We start from the raw sequence: 25,778 nt of genomic DNA on the forward strand, positions 1-25,778 counted from the left end.
TTATTGCTAAATTCGAAACAGGGCTCTATTCTTCTACGCTAATAATTCCAAATAACGCTCCCTCTTTTTGCGCCCAAAATTCGAAATAACGCACCCTCTTTTAACGCTTTGTTCAATTAACGCTCCCCCGTTTTGGGCGCAAAAGGAGGTTTTGCGGAATAAATTTAGTGGATTAGTTTTCTCGAACTCCCATGACAAGGAAGAAATTTGTTGAACAGATTAAAAATTCTTCTGTAATCATGGACATTCTGCGAACCATTTTGTATAAAACCTCCTTTGATCCTTTCGGAATAGGGAAAAAGTATCCTTCTTAAATACCGGAATCTACATCCTGTTGAAAACTACTCGGGCAACCTTCACAGACACCAACACCGGTACAGTCTGCTTATTATCATACACCTTGACCAGCTTTCCCATGATTGGGCCGCCCACCTCCCAAACAAGCAATACAGCCGTGCACAGAACAAACGATAAAAATGGAGTATTGAGTCAGTCCAGTGTCTGCTCTGTACGCTGCCTGGCTGGCTGTCCGTGGATCAGTGCATGTCGCTGGAAATGTGCACCTTGGCACGATGGTGGTGGCCGGCGCGGCGCGGCGATAAGAAAGCACCGTTTTATTACCCCCATTAGAGCACTTTTACCAACCGATCAAGGCATGCGTGGGTGTCGTGCGGTGCGGTGCGACGGTGAAAGTTGGCTGGTGCACTTTCCGACTGGAGCAAAAAAAAACTGCTTATCCCTCTGATTGTGTGCATCGACGACGGTGGGGATTCCGCGAAGGCTGGCTCCATCCATATGGTTGGTGGTTGACACGGGGAATCCCAACGATGCGCGATGGCTGGATGCCACGGTATTCTCACATAGTTCTTTTTCGCTCCTGCTGACTGCCTCCGGTGCCGTTGCGTTGCATAACAAGTGAACTCCAGATTGCTCGCTAGTTGCGCCATATCGGGTGATTCGTAAGGGTGCGTGGTATTTTGAAGGATTTTTTGGGCGGTTCGTAATAAGGATATATATTTAGTAATTCAAAGCAGAGATTTTGTTTGATGAATCTTTTATTTTGCAAAACTATGAAATGGATGTTTTCATTGCCATTTGTAATTTTCCTGTCTTAGCTCTGAAGCAGATTTCGCTAATATCAGCTAATCTCATGTGGTGAATTTTAAATTTCGACTAACTAAATAACCAGAGCTACGGCACTGGGGAGAGCCTCCTGATTGAACTAGCAACAACGATCTCCCGACAAACGCTATATAGCGAAGTGGCTTGGCGGAAGTGTTTTACCGTTGCAGTTACAACTGCAAAGGCAGGACTCTGCTGCTCCGTGTCGGTATCTTTGTGAATGGTCCGAAGGGATGCACAGTGAAAATTCTCCGATTTGGTGGTACGGCACAAAAAAAAAATCCGGAAGCAGTGGAAATTTATCGAGCGTTTCTTGGATCTAGCAACAACGACGACGACGACGGCGATGACGATGGCTGAAATTCTGCATGCGAGCATTTTCTGTCGATACACATAGATACAAAGCGGGACACTTTATGGCACTTGCTTTGAATAGCTGCTGCAGCCAGCGAGTATCACTACATTCATTGTGTGTACCGTCGTGTTTGCAGCTATTGGTATCGAATATCTTGATGATCCAATATAGATGGGGAATGTTGCTCGCCGCAGAATGGAGATGCAGACCTTGGAATGATTGCTTGGTGGGCCATATCCATTAATGTCAAGGAAAGAGGAAGCTCGTGTACGGAATAAATCGTTCGTTCTAGCGAACTGTAATAAAGACGAGTATATATAGGAATGTAAACCAGCTTGGATATCGATAGCCGTTCATGGGCCAATGGCAGAGGCAATTATTTTTGAACTCGAAGTGGCGCATTTTCCAACAATATCGATAGAATGAAGATTCTTCTCGATTACAACTATAAATAATTGCACACAAGAACGACAATGGAAAGCCGAGCCGTGTGTTCTCGGACATAAAATACTGCTATTAAAAGTATTTTCTGAGGCTTATAACGAAACTCATGAAAGTGTTCTTTAAACTCTGTAGAATTGTAAAACGTTTAATATTATGCAATATCGTGTACATTACTACAAATGTTCAAGTCTGATATCCGATAAAATTAGAAAGACTCCAACTCTCATGAGCTATTTTAAAATTAGTTTCCAAATAATATATGAACTTATGCAGTAGAAATTATTTGTAGTTCTTCCGGAAATCCGATATTTCATTTATTCAGAAATACCACTAGGAATTCCTTCTAATATTCCCCTGTGAACTTTTTTGGGAGTTCGTCATCTTGTTTACAAAAGATCCATTGGGACATCCTCCGGCAGTTTTCTGTGAGAACTTCTTCAGTTTTTCAGTCATGCAGGAGTGGATTCAAGTTTTCTGCTTTTTTTAAACATTTCCGTCTTCAACCCATTTTGCACTCCACATTTCTATGATATTTTCGCCCCAGCTCATTCAGCTTTCACCCGAATAGTTTGGCTCTTTCAAATAGAAATCAATAATCATCGTAGCTTTAGGTGGTACAATGGTTGAACATGTCGACCTACCGGCTCCAGATCTCCGAGAATTTTCATAACCATTTCATGTAGATAATTTATTTCCGAAGCTTCGGAACGAATTGTTAACCATAATGGCTTATTTTAAGCACTCTGGAACTGGTCCCGGGACTGAGGACATGCATCTGAATATCTCTAAATATATCTTCACGAAACGTATGAATCTTCAAACTGGTTTTGCTTATTTTATTCTATTTCAAGGGTGGTTAAAAAAAATCGATTTTGCTCCGCAACGCGCATCTGATTCGGTATTATGCTCTGAGTGTCCTCCGAATATTTGAGCTTATTCGTATAAAAACTGATTTAGCATAAGTTTACATGCAAATTAGTATGGATTTTTTTTTTCATTATACTGATTATGACGCTCTCCCACCAAGTGGAGGTTGAAAGAAAACCTACATCGCTAAAAAGAATACTAAAGAGCTTTCACTCAACAAAAACGCTCTTTTCCCAAAGTTCCCAAAAAAATCGCCAGGAAATTGAACGGAAGATACTCTATCAATTACTATGGAAATCTTTTCAAACATTTTGTGAAAATTCCTTGGGAACTTCATGAGAAATGCATCTAGGAAATGCAATAGTTTTTCCCGGTAAATTATTCGGGAATGCCTGCTGAAATTCATTCCGAAATTTTTGCAATAATGCATTACTATTGACAGTTTCCTTGGAAACATAACGCGCTGATTACTTTTTTGGTAACTTCAAAATCGTAACCAACATCTTTAATCTAAAACTGTTTTATCAGGACATTAAATAATGTTGATCTCCATGACAAAAAGAGCTCAATATTAGGAAATAATGCGAATATTGAGTTCATAAAACTTTGTTCACAGTTGATTCGATATATCTTATGGCAATTTCTGCCGGCGACGATTTTTGCCTCAATTTGCATTGCAACGATTTCAAATCGTCGTGGCAGATAAGGTGGGAAATTGATAATACCTATATTAACACCTCAGCATGTCAATCGGTGATCAGCAAGCCATGACTCGGCCTCTTCTTGCCAGATCACCTTGGCGTGCACACGCTGTCAATCGCATTTTGCTTCGGCCATTTGGGTTCAACCTTAATACTAACCTTCACAACTTTTAAATTCAAATCGCAGGTACCGCCAAAGTCCACGTGAATGAAGTTGGCGTGGGTTCTGACCTCAGAAACGGTTGGCTAGCAAATTTGTACACTAGAGAACCCGATGTGGCTTGGATGATGGCGCGCGGCTTTTTATTTTTCTTAACTTTTTATGTGTCCTAGGCGTAAATCGTTTTTTTTTTTCAGTTTTCTTGGCTGGTATGAAGATGTCAGTAATAATGCGATTTATAAAACTCGGTAAATATATGATTTTGATTGATAGTTATTTAATTGAACTATGATAAGGCCGATACAAATATTTAAGAACTATTTTGTCTCCCAAGGATTTTTTTGAATTTTTTTTTTTCATTATAATATTCATTTTTTATTATCCCTCCCCCCTTGACCTTTCGTAGACCAGTAGGACAAAAAGTTAATTAAATATTTGTAACGGCCTAATAAGGATAATAATAAACATTTTAAAACTCTCCAAAACTAACGAAAAACATAATGGACGCTTTGCGTACATGTTACATTAGTTTGACATTTAAACGATACAATCTTTTTTTATTGCGGATCTTTTGAAAATTTTCCGTTTTGCGAATTCCGTAAAGTTCTTCCGCAGCTGTCAAAGTTCTACCGCAAGCCTGGAAATCTTCAATGCACTGAAACAAAAATCTGATATATGGCGTTGTCATCGCAGAATGCCATGCTGTTTGGCAGAAAAAAAAGTATGAAGTGACAGTTGCGGTAGTTCAAAAATTGCACCGGAAAAAGGAAAGTTTTCTCTGGAACAGCAATATTTATTTTTTAATAACTAATTTTATCTGCTTATTATCTAATACGTGCATTCTTCTCTTAGACTAGGTGTTCCGTGTTTTCTTAACACTATCATCCTTATTGGCTATGTTACTTTTTAGTTATTATTAATCTGGGTTTGCAGAAATCGCTCTCAATAGATAACGAACAACGATAAAAGAGAGGCAAAAACTGTTCCGAATCATAACAAGCCATGATAACAAATTTATCAAACTTGTATACACGGAACCGCGAAACAACTTACTTTACGGTTCCTTTCACTCAAACCCGCCCTTGCGTGGAAGAAGCCAAAAATAAGTAAAATGTGAAAAAACCGGTGAGTACTTTGCCTTTACTCCCGTGTTGAATTTTCACCCACTATGAAGTTCCACCAACTTTAATTTATGTTATTTTCACTCACCCGGGACTACGGTGAAAACAACTCAAATTTGGCTTCTTCCACGGAACAGCACACGTTGGGTCGATGCAGCTCTCTTTGTTTATAATAACATTCAAAAGAGAGAGTGAGAAAACTACCTACTATTGAGTTAAAAATTTGAACTTCGTACTTAAAGTTGAGTTCTTTAAACTTTTTTTAGGTTCTTTATTTTTTCTATGTACAGTTGCGAAAAAACAGAATCGGATAGGCAGCCCCCACAGAAAAATAGTGATTTTCGCTTTGTTTTCGCTCCTTTCATGTTGGTTATTGCACAGCTTTGTAGAACAAGTTGAAATGCATCATCAGAGCCAGTGCTCCCCACATTTGGAGCTTTCTAAAAGAAATTTATCATGCGGTATAACATCCCGAATCAGTCCTCTATCATGACTCTATCATATATCGTATATGTATACAGAGATGATAAGTGAGAGATTTGCTCTTTCTCTTTAGGATTCAATCCCTGTTATTAATACATTTCAATTGCCTCTTGCAGCTAGGATTTTTCCTCTGGTTGAATTGAACCATGTAGGAATTACAATGTTTTTAACTTAAACTAAACCTAACTTAATTTATACTAAGGGTACAAGGAGTTAATCGTTGCAATAGAAGATTTCAACGATTTTTGTCTAAAATTGGAAATTATTTTGTTGGACATTTGTTGCAGTGTCTCAATATTAGAAATTCTATGAAGTTCATTGGTACTATACCACGAAGGCAACTTCAGAATCTATTTCAAAATTTTATTTTAAATCCTCTGAAGTGCCTTCTTTCTGGTATTGCAGCAACTAGTCCATATTGGCACAGCATACAACATGGCAGGTCTAAAAATTTGTTTGTAAATCAAAAGTTTGTTCTTAAGACAAAATTTTGATTTTCTGTTTATAAGTGGATATAGACACTTAATATATTTGTTACATTTGGCTTAAAGGCCTTCAATGTGATTTTTAAAAGTTAATTTTTGATCTAGCAGAAGTCCTAAATATTTAGCTTCGCTAGACTAATTAATTGGAACCCCATTCATAGTGACAGTATGTCTGCTAGAAGGTTTCAAATAAGAAGCTCTCCGCTTATGTGGAAAAATTATAAGCTGAGTTTTGGAACCATTCGGGGAAATTTTCCATTTTTGCAAGTAAGTGGAGAAAATATCCAAACTTTTTTGCAATCTACTACAAATGAAACGAAGGCTTCCCCCTTTGGCTGAGAGATCCGTGTCATCTGCAAACAAAGATTTTTGACACCCTGGTGGTAAAACAGGTAAGTCAGAAGTGAAAGTGTTATACAATATGGGCCCCAGTATGCTGCCTTGGGGGACACCAGCCCATACAGGTAATCTATCAGATTTAGAATTCTGATAGTTTACCTGGAGTGAGCGATCTGATAAATAATTTTCCATCAGTTTAATGATGTACAGAGTAAAATAAAATTCATCAATTTTACAATCAAACCTTCATGCCAAACACTGTCAAATGCTTTCTCTATATCAAGAAGAGCAACTCCAGTCGAATATCCTTCAGATTTGTTGAGCCGGATTAAATTCGTAACTCTTAATAACTGATGAGTGGTTAAATGCCCATGGCGAAAACCAAATTGCTCATCAGCAAAAATAGAATTGTCATTAATATGAACCATCATTCTATTTAAAATAATCTCTTCAAACAGTTTGCTTATTGAAGAAAGCAAACTGATTGAGCGATAACTAGAAGCCTCAGCGGGATTGGGAGGTAAGCCAATTGAAAACATTTGTTAAATAAATTAACCAAAAAGGATAAAGAGCTTTCAGGAAGTTTTTTGATAAGTATGTAGAATTTTTAAATTTTCTAGTAATAGATTCCCACTTCATCCAAATTAGTTCCCAACGAAGAGTCAAAAACATTCTCTTGGTTGAGAATGTCTTCGAAGCTCCGTGTAACCTGATCCTAAAGTGCACTAGTGAGACCTAGACTAAAATTATGGGCACTCTCGAACTGCTGAGCAAGTTTTTGAGCCTTTTCGCCATTTGTTAATAAAATTTTATTTCCCTCTTCAAGCGCTGGAATTGGCTTTTGAGGTTTTTTTAAAGAATTTTCGTTAATTTCCAAAAGGTTTTCGAACTGGGATCCAACTTCGAAACATTATTCTCAAAGCTGGTATTTCTCAGAATAGCGTAACGTTTTTTTAATTTCATTTTGCAAATCTCGCCAAGCGAGTTCTTTGGTATTGCCTTCGCCTCACATTTTTAAGACGGATCAGAAGCTGAAGATTGTCGTCAATAATAATGGAGTTGAATTTAATTTCACATTTAGGAATTGCAATGCCTCTGGCTTCGACAATTGAATTTGTCAAAGATACGAGAGCATTATCAATATCACTTTTGGTATCGAGAGGAATATCAACATCAAAATTCCTATCGATATAAGTTTTATATAAATCCCAATCAGCTCTATGATAATTGCCCTCCTTAGCCGTGCGGTAAGACGCGTGGCTACAAAGCAAGACCATGCTGAGGGTGGCTGGGTTCGATTCCCGGTGCCGGTCTAGCCAATTTTCGGATTGGAAATTGTCTCGACTTCCTTGGGCATAAAAGTATCATCGTGCTAGCCTCATGATATACGAATGCAAAAATGGTAACCTGGCTTAGAAACCTCGCAGTTTATAACTGTGGAAGTGCTTAATGAACACTAAGCTGCCAGGCGGCTCTGTCCCAGTGTGGGGATGTAATGCCAATAAGAAGAAGAAGAACTTTTATTCGACAAAATTGTTCAGCCATCTCCTAAAGTGGTCCAAAATACCTCCCTTACCCTACGGCTCTTACCAACTATGTAAGACAAATGAACTGAAGGCTTGGCCCAATCTCACCCCTTTTTTGCGTGCATTGCTCATTGCTAAGAAAAACCAGAACCGTTATATAAATATTATTAAAATTCGATAAAACACCAACAGATTATCGTAACATGATAACCAGGTATCCATCGATCTAAAAACTAGTTTTACATTACAAATTTTAATTTAATAGTTTTACATTCAAATTCCAAGCATTATAGTATGAGCACAATTAGTTCTTGGAATTTGTTTTGTGATTTCCTAGACGTGAATTTTAATGCAATTCAGAACCGTTTGAAGTTTTCATCAAAATTCGTAAGTTAGTTGAAACATTTTTCGTTTTTGGCCCAATCTTACCAACAATCAATATGAAACTGGTGAATTTTTCATGGTTCCAGTTTCATAGATTATGAACGACCCTCGGTCCCCAGAAATGTCATATCGGTACCCAATACGTAAGCTATGGTTAGCCACTTAGAACAAGATTTAGCACTGCAACCATGGCAACACTCCACGAGTTTTTTTTTCAGTAAACAATAACAAAATGTGAAAATTGGAAGTTGGATCTTGGATGTTTTCTTCACGATGATAACGAAAAGAATAAGCTTGAGTTTCCTTTTTTGAATTTAATTTCAAATAATTTTGTTTTTCAGCAACTAAATGAAGACTACTAATAAGGCAGAAGAGGGCATTGTCCTGGGCGTGGGATTTTCTGACAGGTGGAGACTGCACACGATTGGATACGACGTAACGCGGGTGTGGGTTTTGGTCACCGAAGTCTGGCCGAACACGGCGAGCCGCCGCAGATAGGGTTAGGGTTAGGCGCGAGGTTTTCCGCCAGATAACAACCAGGCACGGCTTGATGCTGGCCAATTATGGCTGAAAGCCGCAGGAGTAGAAAATCACTGGGCGCTGGGACTGCCTCAGCCCACTGAAGCCATCACTTGGGATGTCGGCTTACCGAAGTCGTGACTTTTTTATGCACTTTTGGACAATTACAGTTTTTGATTTTGTGTCTTGACTCTCGCTTTGTCTTGGATCAACTGACCCTTATCTTACGCGTTCATCGTCCATTTTTCCTCTCATTCGTTTTCCGCCTCGGATTTACTGCCGTGAATCGCATATCTGTCCCTGTGATCTGTCCCATCTTTGCCGGGTTTCCTATTCAAATGGGACAAATATGCGATTCACGGCAGTTTAAATGGTATCCCGTAAATTTTTATCATAAGAGTCTATAAATGGTGAAAAAAATCTCAATAGTGAAAGTATTCTAAGTAATTTAGGTGGTTTTTACCAATTGCGTTTAAATATCAATAATTATGAAAATTAGATATTCTAACATAAACCTGTAAATGCGACAATATGGGTCGGCACATACTGAACGGCATAGTTCGTATTCAAAAGATATTTTCCATTGCTGCTTTAATGGTTTTAAGGTTACTTTTGAGCATAATGGTGTTAATTTTATTATTAAAAATGTATAATTATTGTCTTCAAGAAAGCAATACATGGAAGGCTAATTTTCATAAGAAATTGCAGACATTTTTAAATGTAGAGCCATTTCTTCATCCAACACTTTAAAATCCGTTGTTTATTCAATAAAATCATTGGCAATAAACCTATCTATCTGTGTGTAATTAAATAATGTGAATAAAAACAATATTAATTGCAGAATTGAAAGGTGACCCACCTTGCCCCGCTGTTTGACCCATCTTACCCCGACATTTTTTGATAGACAGAAAAATAGACTTCTACTTTAATGACTCAAAATTAAATAAAAAGTAGAATTTTTGTTCATTCATAACCCTGGTTTACAGTCTATGAGCTATCTTGATAGATCCACGTAGAAAAGTTGAGTTAAGGTGGTTATACAACAAAGCCACAAATCGTCCATCTTGGAAACCACATGCTTTTTCTAGTGATTTTTCAAGAGCACGGATTGAGAGAACCACAACGCCCACGGGGATGAAACATCCGTAGATGGTTTGCTTACTCATGCTAAACAATCGACTTTAATTTCAGCATTGTACGAAAATTATTACGCTCGATTTGAACTTTTGATATTAGAAGTAGAAAACCGTGTGGTGAATTTGAAATTCACCACATGGCTTGATTGTATAATCACCTTAAAATGATTCTGTTTTGAGGCATTCAGGGTTCGCCTTAGGTGACCCATCTTGCCCCATCCAACCCTAATTAGATCAACTAACTGAAACATCTTGAAAACCTGATTATAACAGAATAAACCCTCCAAAGCCATCATTCTTCACTGAGTGATTCAAATAGACATCCTTTGGTAGCAATCTCGTCCAATCATCAGAATAACATCAAGATTCAATAAGCCATTTTATAAGACAGATTCGATCAGCTGATCGAAATTTTGAGTGAACGGCTCGGTCTTTGTTTTGGTAAATTTGCATGCAAACCATCATCATTTCGTCATCATCATCATCATTTCATTCCATTTTCGCAAATGTTCCTTGTAAAATGTAAATATTAGTGTTAGGTCTCCTGTCATATGAGCTTTCTATCCAGTTTTCCGCGAGCGGTAATGGCCGCCAGCTTGCTTGCGGTTCAGTCTCTGATTTGACGTGTCTGGAGGTCAACTGCACCCACCGCTCCGAGCATTCTGACCAATGTTGCATATAAGAAGGTGCTGATTCAGTGAATTCAAGCCTTCTTATATACCACATTGATCAAAATGCTCGAATGGTGGGTGCAGTTGACCTCCAGAAACGTCAAATCAGAGACTGAACCGCAAGCAAGCTGGCGGCCATTGCCGCTCGCGGAAAACTGGATAAAATACCTTATCCAGTTTTCCGCGAGCGGTAATGGCCGCCAGCTTGCTTGCGGTTCAGTCTCTGATTTGACGTGTCTGGAGGTCAACTGCACCGCTCCGAGCATTCTGACCAATGTTGCATATAAGAAGGTGCTGATTCAGTGAATTCAAGCCTTCTTATATACCACATTGATCAAAATGCTCGAATGGTGGGTGCAGTTGACCTCCAGAAACGTCAAATCAGAGACTGAACCGCAAGCAAGCTGGCGGCCATTACCGCTCGCGGAAAACTGGATATAAGAAGGCTTGAATTCACTGAATCAGCACCTTCTTATATGCAACATTGGTCAGAATGCTCGGAGCGGTGGGTGCAGTTGACCTCCAGACACGTCAAATCAGAGACTGAACCGCAAGCAAGCTGGCGGCCATTACCGCTCGCGGAAAACTGGATAGATTCAAGACAAAAACTGAACAGACTTTGTCTGAAATGTATTATGTTTATTAGCTGCGGAGTATGTTTAGTATGTATGTATGTTTTGTATGTTTTTTAGCTGCGGAGTGGACATAGTTTTTTAAATTATGAACCGGAAACGTGTAATTCACCGACGTAAAAAAAGTCGTAAACAATAAAGTAACTCCCTCTTTTTGAACACCAAATATGTAATCACTATCTATCAGTATTATACAAATAAATAAATATTACAAGCAAATAATTTAAATTGGTCAATAATATGGCCCCTAAAGGTTGCGAGAATTTAAATAGATACGTAGCACCTATCCCTCACACTTTCCTTACAATATCTTGACCGATACTACTCAAATCTCTACATCGTCGCCACCTATCTGAGATGGTGGTACCCCTGCGGATATTCCGGGAGAGAAAGAACGAGAAAAAAAATAGGAAAGTGTGTTCTCGGTCTGAGCCGATACGATTTTGTGTCCCAAAACCGACAGCAGAAAACTTCCGCTGTAAATTACCGCCTATAAAGTGCTCCGAAAGCCGGATTAAAAAGTGCGCCGTGGACGCAAATTGTGCAGTGGCGAACAAGTTGTGCGCGGAAAAGCATAAGCATTTCTTCTAACGATACTTGCCCCGAAGAAGGGCAGAAATCGACGAGCCCCGCGCTGGTGGCCGACGAGTTTTCGCTATCGTTGGGCCATACACCTCTAGAGACCGGGACCGTAGTTTTGGAAGTGAGGGTTTGTTTAAATTGAATATTCGATGTGTCACCGATTGTGAGCAAGTGGGACGTTGACTTGGACGTTGATCACCCAAGGGTCTCACCATGTTGGAAGCCAGTCAACTGTAACTTCCCCGTTTGCCCACTAACCGTCAGTTTCGGTTACCGCATAAAGCTCATGGACCCCAACAATCTACATTCGGCCGTTCCCTTCCATTTTCCTATCCCTTGTCCTTGTTGGTGGGGTTACTTTTCTTTCATCATCGTTACTTCAGAGGTAAGTGGGGCTTAGAAGGTAGTAACAAACGCTAGTCGATGAATTATTTATATCATCGTATCTCCGATCTAAAATAGAAAAGGAGAATATTAGATGAAATTGGAATTCATATTGGGTAACGATACGCATTTCACCGTTGAAAAATAAATAAACAATTCATTGTGACATCCATGGCAACAGTATAAAATTAGAACTAATTTCAATTCAATTGCGGGGTTGCTTTGTTTCACTGGGTACCGCCGGGTACCAGAAGGCTTAGTACACTGGAACCATAAAATGAGTACTAATTTGCACTGACCCCAACATCTTGATAATTATATCTATGATCTTACCCCCTAGGCCCAATGTCACCCCGAACGACGGTACTCTTAAAATTTCGGTTGTAGTGACAACTACAAGTCACAACCGACTCCTGCTGACCGTTAGTGGTGGGCGGGTATGCGGTACGATGCTGAGAGCACGGCCTGCTGCGAACTACGGTCAGCCTGATGATCGACGGTCAACGATGCGATGATCGCCCGATGCGAATCCATCATACCCAGGCTTGGGTCTTCGGCTGCAGCTGCTGCTGGTCGATATTGGTCTATCGACGGGAACTTTCTGACCTCGACGTGACGAACGGCGGCTCTTTTATAGTGCATAGGTAGAGATAATGCGCTCTACATTGCTCGGTTGCAACGTTTGAATCGTATGTATTTTTTATTTACTTGAATGAGGATGGGCAAAATTGCACTGTGGCTTAAAATTGAAATTTCTTGAAACAAAACTGTTACAAACATTGGCTCAAAACTGTGTTGCAGTTCGGGTGAGATCAAACCATATTTTAATTTTTTCCAATATATTATATTTATATCTATTAAACATATTCATTATTTATGTACGTCATTTTATCACCTCCTACGTCTGTGAAAGCTGTTTCGGCTCCGAGCGCTCTCTTAAGCAGAGATAGGACTATTATAAAATAAAAACACTTGTAAGGACGTGGCCAGGTGTTTGATTACGCAAGAATCGCTTTTTATGCGGTAAGATTTTATCAATGTCTCGGTCTACCTCAATCTCATCAGCTTTATTTTTATTTATTGTGACGCCAACCAATTATGTAGATCTAGTTATTACATTGGTAATAAGCCATAATCGTTATTATGTATTCAACAATAGATTTTGGTAAACTGATGTTCTTGATTAGAAATATTGTAATAGAGTGCATTCAACTTATAATATGTGTAAAGAAGTGTTTCAGCTGCATTTTTGACATCGTTGAGTCAACAATGTCACAATATTTATTGAAAGTCGCATCATCTCATTGAAAGGTCCATATTTAGCGTAGTTTGTTTTTGAAATATTTACCTGCTATTTTCCGTGAATTTTTCGAGGGTCAACTCAAGGTTTAAATAAATCCAGATATACCAAAAACAAACTCAAGTGTATCCAGCCTTCTACGCTAGCCATAATGGCGGCTGCTATAAATGAATCTGACAGTAACTGCTTCCGACGCTAATCTGTAATCGACGCTGATTGTATCTTGGCGACCATTTTCATATTGTTTATTTATTAGTTTCAGCAAATGCAAGCATCATAGAAAATGAATAACATTTTCGTAACTAGAATTTGATTATTATCTTATTAATAACGATTTTCGTTTTAGGTTAAAGTAATTATCTGACACACAAGCAAGCCAAAAAATTCGCCTTTTGTGCCCCTATTGCTGTATGATTTAACTATGTGAAGAGCAAACTGAGATAATTATAAATGCAATGGCTTAAATCCCAGGTTCAAATAATAATTCCCACACATAGTTTTGGATCCACTGGTTTTCAGTTGTTGCTATTCAAACTAAGAAAGAATCATCGTTTGAAATCATGTTTCCGAGTTCATATGAATCCATTATATGAATCAAAGGTGATCAACATCGATTCACCATACTATATATAATAGCCCTGTTTGTCTGTCCGGTGACTAGCCAACCAGACGCAGCACGCGGGGAAATTCTCACAAAAAATAAAATATTTCACACTTCAATTCTTTTTTACTATCAGATGCAGAAAACAAAACCAGTGACAACCTTAGACAACCAGACACAGTATTTGATGAAAAAAAAATCACAGACAACAGACGTTGTAAGTTTTGATTGAAAAAAAAAAACACTTGCCACGGGCGCTACAGCGTCCATAAATAAACTAGTTAACTATATTGTCACATCGTACCACGCTAAGAAAAAAGTGTTCGCCGCACCCACTATGCGCCATGACATCTACCACAAATCACTTTTTCGTACACGGTTATCAATCAAGGAACTAGCACTGCCCAATACTTGGTACAATGTGCAGCATGGTGCACCTTCTCATCTAATTCCAATCGGAACATATTCAAACTACTCGCACTTGAATCTTACGGTATGCCGAAAATGATTTGAACTTAGCTGAGTTAGCTCTTCTCTCGGCTCGTCTCATACATAAATTGTACATCAACAGGGTCACAAAAGGCGAAATTGTTAACTTGTTAGAGTATGGGAGACGTACTTCAACCTGAAGAGATAATGGGTATTAAATGTAATAATAAAACTAGTTACGAATATACAGTTCAATAAGTTCGAATACACTTTACTGTTCCTCATCGTAATCGATGAGATTCTGGTAGATGCGATTGACCGTGAACCAAACCGCGGGCTGTTATGGCAGCCTATAACCATGGAGCACCTAAACGACTTCGAATTGGCGGATGACGTTGCACTACTCGCGCAACGGCGCTCTGATATGCAGAGTAAGCTCAACGACCTTGCCGATCGCTCCTCCTCGGCAGGTTTAGTCATCAACGTCAACAAAACCAAATCGTTGGATGTAAACACGGTGACTCCTTCCAGTTTCACAGTAGCCGGGCAACCAGTGGAGAATGTTGAAAGCTTCCAATATCTTGGTAGCCAAATGGCGTCAGACGGCGGTACCAAGATCGACATAGGCGCACGGATCAAGAAAGCAAGGGCTGCCTTTGCGAGTTTAAGAAATATCTGGAAAAACAGGCAGATAAGTGAACGCACCAAAATACGAATTTTCAACTCTAACGTGAAATCTGTGCTGTTATACGCTAGCGAAACATGGTGTGTATCAGTGGAGAACACTCAACGGCTGCAGGTGTTCATTAACAGATGCCTGCGGTATATAATTCGGGCCTGGTGGCCTCACAACTGGATCTCAAACAACGAGCTCCATCGTCGTTGTCACCAGAGGCCGATAGCAACAGAAATTCGGGATCGGAAGTGGGGCTGGGTCGGCCACACTCTACGTAGGGGCGGAAACGAAATCTGTAAGCAAGCATTAGACTGGAACCCAGCGGGACATCGCAGCAGAGGCAGACCCAGAGGCTCATGGCGGCGAAGCCTCAATAAAGAAATAAAAGAAGTCGACCGAAATCTAACCTGGCAACAGGTTAAAGCGATAGCCGGGCATCGCTCAGGATGGAGATCTTTCAAGTCGGCCCTTTGCACCACCGGAGGTGTACAGGATCCATAAGTAACACTTTCAAAAAATGTCTAAAAATTGAGATTAAATTATTTCTTTTCCGTATTGTTTATAAGGAACGTTTGTAACATTTCTTTTGGAATGACCTCTATTTTGTACTTCTTCATGAGCTTCAAACGTTTCTAAAACCCATCGCAAGCGGCACGCACGGTCTGCATGGGCAAGGATGTTATCGATCGTTTAGTAATCTGCGTTCGATCATTTAATAGATTGTCAATAACTCATTCCAGAGGCTAAGTTTCAAAATGTGTTTTAAGGCGGGCGGTTTTTCTACAACTCTCGTTCGAATTCCACTGCTTGAAGAGTTACGGTGCTAGTTGCTATACTTTTACTAAATGATAACAAAATATGCAATCATTTAGTCAAAGTTACTGCTACTAGCGCTATCGCTCCGTTATTAGTGATATTCAAACAACGAACTGTTAGCAAATATACTATATTAACAATATGATTCACTCTCACGAAATTTTGGCGACACCGCATGTGGCGCCATCCGTGCCCAAAAGGATCGATACACGCTGAAACGAAACTACCCAAAATCTGAGGATCGGTAAACACACACACTTCAAAATGTCATCACAACAAAAAATAGGGATGTCTTATGTTTTTTGTGCACATAATCGATTAAAGTTAATCGAATACCAACGGAAAATCAAATGTCAAAATCACAATTTGGTAGACATTTTTTTTACTAATATGTATAACAAATTAGACGTTGCGCGTTGAACCGCCGGTGCACCATATCGATACACGGTGAAACATTTGGAAAGCTAAGAGGTTGCTGTTGAAGTTAATACTTAATATTCTGCATTCACATCTCGTTTTATACTCGCTCTCTGTTCTCACACTTTTTTGACGGTTTCATCTTACATTGGCCCAATTCTGCAGCTGGTTTGGCTGCCATATATTTTCAATTTTTTGTTGTTTTAATTTTAAAAATATTTAAAGGCATCAAATAATATGGTTCTTTGGGAAATTTGACAATAAAAAGTTGTAACCCGTGAAATGGTTCCATTTGCGGTTTTGTAAATAATTAACATAAAACACTTAAATTATTTGAATATCAACTACATTTCTTGCGAATACCGAATTAATACTAAATTAAAGTTAAAACGTAGGAAAATTACTTAGAATAAAATAAATGAATAACTAGAATGAATTACAAAAAAAAAACATAAATCGAAATTGAATACGTCCCCGCACATCCCTACCTTCCTGCCAAAACCCGTTACGCATGCTGTGGCTGACCCCCAACGAGCCACAGTTCATCACAAACGTTATGACTTTTTTTGACATCGTCATCGGCGCGGGTCAGCATCGACGGAAGACGACGAAAAGGAGATAAAAGGCCTGTCATCGCTGGGACAGGCTCTCTAAAAGGTGAACTTTGCTGGTTGGTATCAACGCATCCAGCCCAGCGGTAGTGAGTAGTTTTTCCATCGAGTACTCGTCGCCAAAAGTGTTGAAAGTGTCGCGAGGTGCGTTTAACTCCGTTCGACTAGAAGTCCAGTGCGGTTTGCCACGTTCCGCTTCGGACCCGGCTGGATAGTCGACGAGAAAGTAGTGTACCAGCTCCGCCATCTTGTAAAGCGCTTGTTCGATCGCCGCCGGGGAGCCACGTGTCGATTTTGGCCCGGCCGCCTACAAGAACGAAAGTGTCCCAGTGAAAACTATCGGAAGTAGGTCCGGGTACTCGTCCATCCGTCCATCCGTCCATCCGAAGGGCTCGAAAGCGTTCACTCGAGTGACGGAGGAAAGGAAAAGTGCAACATCCAAACGAATCGAGCGACCGCTGGTGGCAGGTTCCAAGTGGAGGCTACCAGGAAGCCGCGTCATTACGCCCATTCATCCCAGAGGCGAAAGCGAAGAAAGAACGTATCGTAGCCTCGCTGGTCAACGAACCTTCCAAACGGAGTCCGAAGCCACGTTTCCCGGCCTTACCATGTCATCCCCACTGGCCCTTCCTCGTCGGTGATAGCGGCACAGCTCATCGAAATGTTGGACCCACGGAATACGTTCACTACCGGGCAGGGAAAACGGGAACGGGCGGCTCCGGATGATACACTAGCCACCTGGGCAATTGAATTCGGCACGCCAATCAAGAAAATGACTAAAGATGGCGGATGCCAGATGGTTTTCTCTTTTCGGCGGGTTGGCGTGTCACTCTATTCCGGTGAGTCGGCTGTTTGCCCGATACGGCAGATTTCCACTTTCCTCGCCAGCTGGTTTGCACTATACGGCTGATTCACACTTACTTCACCGAGAAATTTGCACCATCCGCTCAGCCGGTCAAAGGTAGCACACCGGGAGCGACAGTTTGGTTCACTGGTAGGGTAAAAAAAGAAACGGGGTAAAGCACGCGCACACAATCGACTTTTCGCTGTCGTGGTTCACCTGGAAGAGAGCTTGTTTGTCCGATGACAAACAGTTTTATCTCTTTTTTCCGTTCAATCGTTTCGGCGCCTTCGGTGACTGGGCCGATGGAGATGACAGTTGCAAACAACTGTGGCTTACGGTTTATGTTCGAAAGGGATTAGGTGGATACAGGGATGTTTCCAATTTTCATTTTAGGTTTTATTTTTGTAGTTTAATTCGATTCCTTCAAGTTCATTTCTAGCTTTAATATTTTAGGTAATAGTTTATGTAAATAGTAGAATTTTTATGAATAATAAATTATGTATAGTAAATTTAGGTAAATTTCTAATGTAAGCAATTTGGCAGGTTACAAAGTCAAAGAATCGACTGAGAGAAAAAACAAGATTATACTCAAGGACGAAAATTTTCGTTTTACTATCAGTTGCATAGACGTTTTGATCAAACGCTCGACAATGCAGGCACGAATATCTCGCAGCATGCTGTCAAACTTACATACCAAATTATCCACCCGATCCTTAACAGCCGATTGATAATCGAACGTAGAAAATGAAATGGGTTGAAATGGGTTGAAATGAATATTTGGAATTGCGGTTGATTTGCACCGATGAATGATTATTATTTTACTTTATATACTTAACAGATTTATATTCTAAGAATCTGACTTAAAAATGTTTAATCCATGCACTGCAGTATGAAATGATATTCGTATTTTGAGATTTCAAATTGAATATCAATGTACAAAACTGAAGATTGATTTTGACACCGTACAAAACAACGCTGACACCGAGATTCGACGCTTCCTGCTGTTCGTGTACATACTGTCCTATTCATTCGCACATTCAAATTTGTGAAATACTGGCAATTAGATTGTGTGTTGGGTGTCAACTATTTGAGTGTAGTTAAAATGACTTTTTCTGTCCGTTTGGGAAGTATCAATTTGAAAAAGACATTTTTATATTATATCGTACAGCTCATGCATTTTTACTATTTACACATATGGATTTTACGAGCATTTAGTTCAGATTACGAGCTTGTGACATGTCTTTGTATTTTCTTGCTGACATTTCACGTGTCGAAAACATATTTTTTAACTACTGACAAAAGTAGTGTTATCATGATAGTCGAATGACATTTTGTCTGCACGGCTTATCATCCGTTTATCAACTCCCGTTAACTTAGTGACAAGCTAAGAAAATAATTATTTATTATTAGGGTATCCAATCATGGTTTGAACTAGTGAAAAGCGTATCATGGTTTGAACCATTTTGAAATCTGTAGAAATTACCATCTCATTGGCAGGAAATAAACCTAAAACAGTATGAATGGTATATTTAGGTATACTGGAAGTGATAGAGTTTATTTAAACATTTGTACATATTGTTTAAGTAATAAAATTGAGCGATTTAAAAACGTCCTGAATTTGCGCTATATCCCCCTGTCAGTGGCATAATTTCAAAAAGCTCGTAAAGGACGCATTTTATGACACAGAAGTGAGATCAATATATCAAAAGAACGCTATTTTTATCTGTAATCGATTGACATCATCATACAATTGAGAAACAGCTTTAAATGGTTAAAATAGTAACATTTATACAAGGTAAAAACTGATCATGGTTTGAACTAAATTCGTACTATGGTCTGAACTTGAAGCTGCTGTCCGCTAGGAGCGCTGCATGCGCCTAGCTGGAGCATTTTGTTTACATTTCCAATATGAAAAAAACGCAATTTTCATATTGATAATTTAGACGATTTTCACACGTTTCGAGTTACTAATCTAATGCGAGAAGATGAATAGTATAACAAATTTGCTTTTCTATAGATTTCCTCAGCGTTTCATGCATGTGATTAGTATTATATTTAGGAGCTGCTGGCTGCTGCAGTAGTTCAAACCATGGTACGAATTTAGTTCAAACCATGAACAGTGTAGTTCAAACCATGGTACGAATCAAAGTTATGTAATTATTAATTACTTTCAATGAAACTAAGCACAAATATGTTCACCCAGGATGTTTTTAGAAAGCTAATGAACTAAGCTTCTATATAAACTAGAAATCGCAGTTGTAACATGTCCCTTTAATGAAATAAATCAACTTTGTTTTGACGGCTCATCTGAAACCCGCCATTTGGTTTAAACCATGATTGGATACCCTAATTTTTACTGAGAAAAAAATGATATCACGCTCTGAAAATACTCAATAAATTTACAAATATGAAACATTTTGAATCTATTTATTCACAAAATTATTTGAAATATCCCTTGTCATTTTTTGACTCACATTTCTAAGATTGTTTTTCTGTTTTTCTGGTAGGATATGAACATAAAATACAACAGCCGTGAAAAACCAACACAATTTATTTAGAATGTGGCCAAAACCAATCACTCAAATTTATTTAGAATGTGGCAGTAATCCAGCTGAAAGGACAGGACAGTAAAACCTAAATGAAAATTTTGCGCAAAGACGGGTTCGTGAAACTAACTAAAACGCAATATGAAAATTCGGAATTTGGCTGACTGCAAACTAGCTATTCAGTTTGCAGTCAACCAAATCGATCACACGGTTTAAACATATACGAACGTAGAAAATAATTCAAGTACTTCTGGGGGTAATTCGTTAATGAATCAAACAGTGATGGGAAATGTCAAAAAAATGTCATGGAGTTGCTATTACTAATTTGCTAATCACTTTTTTCTTTTACAACTCGGATTTTTTTATTAACATGTAATGCTTAAAGGATCCTACAACTTTGCCAAACAGGTCATTGTTCTAAATATACAGTGTGAGGCATGATAACGAATTTAAAAAAATGTCACGGAATGTCATGACATTAATGTCATTTGACACTAATTCGGCTCTCACGCCGCCAATTTCAGTTTTAGAGCAATGACCTATTAGAAAAAGTTTTAGTATCCTTTGAGTGCTTTATGTTTATATAAAACATACGATTGTAAATTACTTGTGAAAAAAGTTATTAACAAATTAGTCCCATGACATCGATATGACATTTCCCGTCACTGGAATCAAATTGATTTTGATAGAGGGTAATTGTACCGGTTTTGGCCACCACCTGCCTAACATGACCAATCCTGAAAAAGCATTTTTCCAAAAAAAAACGATCAGTTTGAGCAGTTAAGAAGCAAAGCCCTCCAAATTGCTTGAATTGCTGTAAATAATGCAATATGTAAATAAAACTAAGTTTGGCCACCGAGTACAGATGATTTCTCTTAAGGCCGATACAAATATTTAAGGACTATTTTGTCTTCCCCCCTCGGATTTTTTTGGCATTTTTGGCAGTTGAAGTTGCGAAAACCTTCCTGCTTAACTAACATCAAATACATTTTTCGAGAAAAGTAAAAGCTGTTGAGAACACCTGCATGTGATGCAAATTTCTGGTGGTTTATTAAAAACTAAACATTGCTTTCCACGCATATATGTTAGCACTTGGATGCTGGCAACTATGGATAAAAATTCTTGCGAAAAACTAGCTAAAGCTTGCAATTATTTTCGACTCTAAAGAATTTTAATCAATATTTTCTAACGTGCTGCAAGCATTTTCTTGTATGCGGAACAGCTTCTATTGAAGCAGTCGGATCACAATTTATTTTTCTGTATTATCGAAAGTGTAAAAGAAAAAAAATCGATCTGTTGATGATCGATTTATTCAGAAAAGTATGGACATCCCTGCAGTGTCGTATGAAAACTTTTCAACAGTATGACTGTCACTGTAAATTGGCAGGAAGATTAGCTAGAATAAACAAGAAGAAAACACGTTTAGATTCCTCTTTGCTCGCTAGATGATGTTGTTATCACCGGCAAAAGATTCGCCATTTCGTTGTATGGAAAAGCTCGAAGTGAACCATATTGTTAATATAATATATTTGATGTTAGGCAGAGTTGTAGATAAACCTTTGCACTAGAAGTCCACCATACAACACATTTTGAAATGTAGCCTCTGGAATGAGTTTTTAAAAAACTACCAAATGTTCGAAGCCAGATTACTAAATGATCGATAACATCCTTGTGCATGGGCATTTCGTTCCAGATTTTAAGAATTACGTCTTGAACTGGTCCAAGTTACTGACCTTGTATTCGTACAGCTTTAACATAATAAAGGACCAAACAAAAAAGCTAAAAGGGTTCAAATCCGGGAAGCTGGGTGGTCACAATCTTTTGTCCAAAAAGTCGATGAAATTGTCCCCATATTATGCTAAAAACGCAATTTTCGTGTTTAAAGGGTTATCGTCCTATTGGAGTACGTAGGGCTCATCTCCGTCTTATCACCGGGCCACTGGGGGCATCAATCGTCCACAAAACCTCAGTTTTGAAGTACGCCGCAATGATTTTGAACTTCAAAACGGCTATTTATGATGCCCCAATCCATTTTCAACGCGCGTAATAAACAAACAACAAGTGACAGAATGTCGACACCACACACATCCGATAGCTTATATATACCGCTAACGCTGACACCAATACTAATACAGAATATGTCCATTGGGCTTACTAATACAATGATCAAACATTTGTATTCGAACTTATTGAACACCCTGTATTAGAGTAGAGTTGGGCAAGAGTGCGCGTGGGGTAAAAGTACGTTTTTGATTTTTTGAAGTAATAAAAAAAGATAAACTAGTAGCACTGCATCAGTTTGACAGGTATTCTGGCCAACTATTATCATGTGTAATTGTAAACGATTTGAATAAACAACAAGGGAGATATGGAGTTAGATAACTTTTTGGTCATTTTGCTAAAAATAATTGGATTTCCGCAACTAGTATTTCATTACCATATATACGTTCAATCAGGTGAACATTATACCATTTCGATAACCTATTGTATAGAGTACTTTATGGTACAGAACACCAATCCGGTTGGTTTTCCAAGAAGTCAAAACCATTACTTGAATAATTTTTGGGACTGTGGGGTAAAAGTACGCAGGAACCGGTGGGGCAAGAGTACGCATATTAATCTTCAAGTTATGATGTCAAACCCGTATCTCCGGCCGAAATAAGACTTCTTACAAAGCGTAAAGATCCACAACTAAGAACACAAGGCCAGAATTCGCAATTATCACAAGTTTAGGGTAAGTTGAAGTAGTTCGGTGTTAGAAAGGACTTAGCGAACAAAGCACTGAAGCGAAATAATGAAATTGTATTAGGATTTGTTGTACACCTAAACATAGCACGAAAACACAATTTCATCTAAATGATAATTTCATTTAATCAAAAGAAACATTCATAAATTACGCAACGTTTAGCTGGGAGGGTTGTGAGATGTGTGACGATCCATATAATTTTTGAGGATTCTTACAAATAGTGTAAGATAGGGGGTGATGAAATAGCTAAATTTTACGTTACGTGATTGGTGGACTTTCTTTAAGGAAAATGCCTTTGTATACGGCATGCGAAACCTGTTATATATTTTTAACCTCTGTAATTTTTGTATATATAAAAAAACAATGGTTTTTCGTATGAAAGTTCACATTTTTAGTTACATAATCTTTAAACATTCCCTAAAATATGCTCATTAAACATCAATTAAATGTTATTAGCTCTTACACGCAGAAAAAACTATTTTAATTATAACAATATTTGACGTAAAGTCAAACAAAATTTCAATTTGTTTTGGCGGTAATAAGAAATTATTATTATTTTTACAATCCGTCAAATTTTAATATTGTTGAAATAAAAAGAAAATATGTTTGAATTGAAATGGGTTTGAATCCATGCTATAATAGTAACGCCGTAACATCGTCTCTGCAAGTAATAAAAATATTGTTATTTTTAAAATATATTTTCTGTTGTTTCAATGATAGATGTAATTGAAAACAATATTAATGTTTTATTGTTTTTATAATTGTTTTTATTAAAATAATGGGAAACTCTGTTTGAATTCACGTTGCTTTTTTCAAAATTGGGATTTCTTTCATACTTGGTATGTTCCACAGTTATTGCGAAGCAAATCTGTTACTTAACTTTTGTCTTTTATTAGAAATCATCCATATCATTATCCTTAACATTAATGAGATATTATCACAAATTATAATACGTACTTGATATGAACTTTCTCAATGCTATTTGGAAAATCAGTTTGTTTGTCATCATATGACCGAATAATGGGAGTCATACAGACCGATCCTGTATTCATAGATTACGCCCCGCAAGTCACAGATGTTGGCCACTGTTCGCGCTGTGCTTCCGGCCGGTTCGACACTTTCTTCATTATCTCCGCAAGAGTGTAATCGACCACCAGCACTTCGTTTGTGATGATCTGTCAAAAATGAAAACCTAATATAATTTCATTCTACACGTATCACTTGCCTTCATACATTTCTCTTTGTACTTTGTTGTTCCGCGGTCCAATAAATCAGCTCTCCAACACAATACCTTCGTCGTTAGTGCTATTGCTACTACGGGATCCACTTTCACTGGCATTATCACTAGGATTAATATGTCTTCAGTTTTGCAGGTCTGGTTGTCTCCACTGAGTCGTTTAGTTGGATTGCCTGAATTTGTGGTTTGGAGGAGCGATTTCGTGTCAATACAAATCTCCTAAAACCAATTTCAAAACATCAATTATGAATGAATGTAGGTAATATGAACTAAATACTTTTTAACACATTTACATACTTGAAATTTTGTGATTAAAAAATAGAGGTAATAAACTATAGAGGACGCTTGTCGCTGTCGTCACTGGCGAAACATCTTTTGCTGGCGAGGATAGGGCACTAAATGTCAACAAAGGAAAAATCAGTACGTTTTGACAGATAGGTACCCAACATGTTTGGGGACGGTAACAAAGGGAACCGCAGCGACAATCGTCCTCTATAGTTTATTACCTCTATTGATTAAAACTATAAAATTTATTTTTTTTGCACCGATCAAAACACTGTTTTTGTTTTGCATCCGATCCGACTTTCATTTTCAACAAGTACCAGCGAGGAAGCGGTTGGCAGTGTTATTGCCTCAGTTGAGCGTTATATGCTACGTTATTTTTAGTTCATGTCTTAAGAGGACCAGGGAATGGACAGATGTTTGCACATTGAATACAATAAAAGTGTTATAGACTCAAAGAAAGATCTTGTTGATTTTAAAAGAAATATGATCATGTTTTTACATAGAAACAAACATGATTTGAATTATAAACAATTATTTTTTTTATTGTTTAAATAAAATTATTCAATATGGAATCAAATAGCTTTTGTTATATAAAAGCAGCAAAGTTTATTATTAATTCAATGGACGAACATTTCTGTCCGTGTATTTGTGTTAATATATACTTAAAGCACATGATTGGATAAATGCGTACTCTTACCCCACCCGATGCGCACTTTTACCCCACCGGTGGGTAAGAGTGCGTTTTTCACTTGTCTTGCAATAAGGGTTCTACTAAAACGAATCTCAATAATTTCAATATTTTTTCCACTGGGTAACATAAAGGAAGAGTATATGAATCATCGACACTGATTTGATATGCAGAAGCTTGCTTCATAAGGGCCACATGATCGATTGAAAACTAAGTGCGTACTCTTGCCCCACTCTACTCTATCCATTTTCTTCGAATCTTGCTTTTGCTGAAAATAAAAATAAACAATGTGAAAATGGTTGCTAAGTTACAATCAGCGTCGATTACAGTAACAGTTTGGCGTTGGAAGCAGTTACTGTCACATTTATTTATAGCAGCCGCCATTATGGCTAGCATGGAAAGCTGGATAGAATAACATTTGTATGATTCAGCACAATGATTCACCTAAACCCGAGTTGACCCATATATTACATCATTACTCATTATGACAACCAAGGATGTTAACGATCATTCAGTAATTTGCATTCGATCATTTAGTAGTTTGTCAATAACACATTCCAGAAGCTGAGTTTCAAAATATGTTGTATGATGGACTTCTAGTGCGAAGGTTTTCCTACAACTTTGCCTAACGGTTCGTTATTAGAATTCAACAAATAACGGAGTTAGAGCGC

The 25,778-nt window shown here is 38.2% G+C and overlaps 2 protein-coding genes across 7 annotated transcripts in view; one reads left to right on the top strand and one right to left on the bottom strand.

Annotated features, from left to right (window-relative positions):
• LOC134206060 (uncharacterized) overlaps positions 1–25,778 on the top strand; it is a 672,178-nt gene that overhangs the window by 260,875 nt on the left and 385,525 nt on the right. The gene's annotated exons all lie outside the window — the stretch shown is intronic.
• LOC134212037 (uncharacterized) lies at positions 23,772–24,716 on the bottom strand. 2 transcript variants are annotated; one of them, XR_009979183.1, is made up of 3 exons: positions 24,432–24,585; positions 24,131–24,353; positions 23,772–24,072 (listed from the first exon to the last, which is right to left on the bottom strand). XR_009979183.1 is itself a non-coding variant. In XM_062689538.1 (3 exons), the coding sequence occupies exons 1-3, from the start codon at positions 24,705–24,707 to the stop codon at positions 23,903–23,905; spliced, it is 375 nt and encodes a 124-aa protein (XP_062545522.1). In that variant the 5' UTR covers positions 24,708–24,716; the 3' UTR covers positions 23,772–23,902. The 2 variants fall into 2 exon arrangements, 1 of the variants encoding a protein (XP_062545522.1); XM_062689538.1 differs by lacking the exon at positions 24,432–24,585 and adding an exon at positions 24,680–24,716 and having other exon boundaries at positions 24,131–24,307.

This window comes from Armigeres subalbatus, chromosome 1 (assembly GCF_024139115.2).
Source record: "Armigeres subalbatus isolate Guangzhou_Male chromosome 1, GZ_Asu_2, whole genome shotgun sequence".
Classification (NCBI taxonomy): Eukaryota; Metazoa; Arthropoda; class Insecta; order Diptera; family Culicidae; genus Armigeres; species Armigeres subalbatus.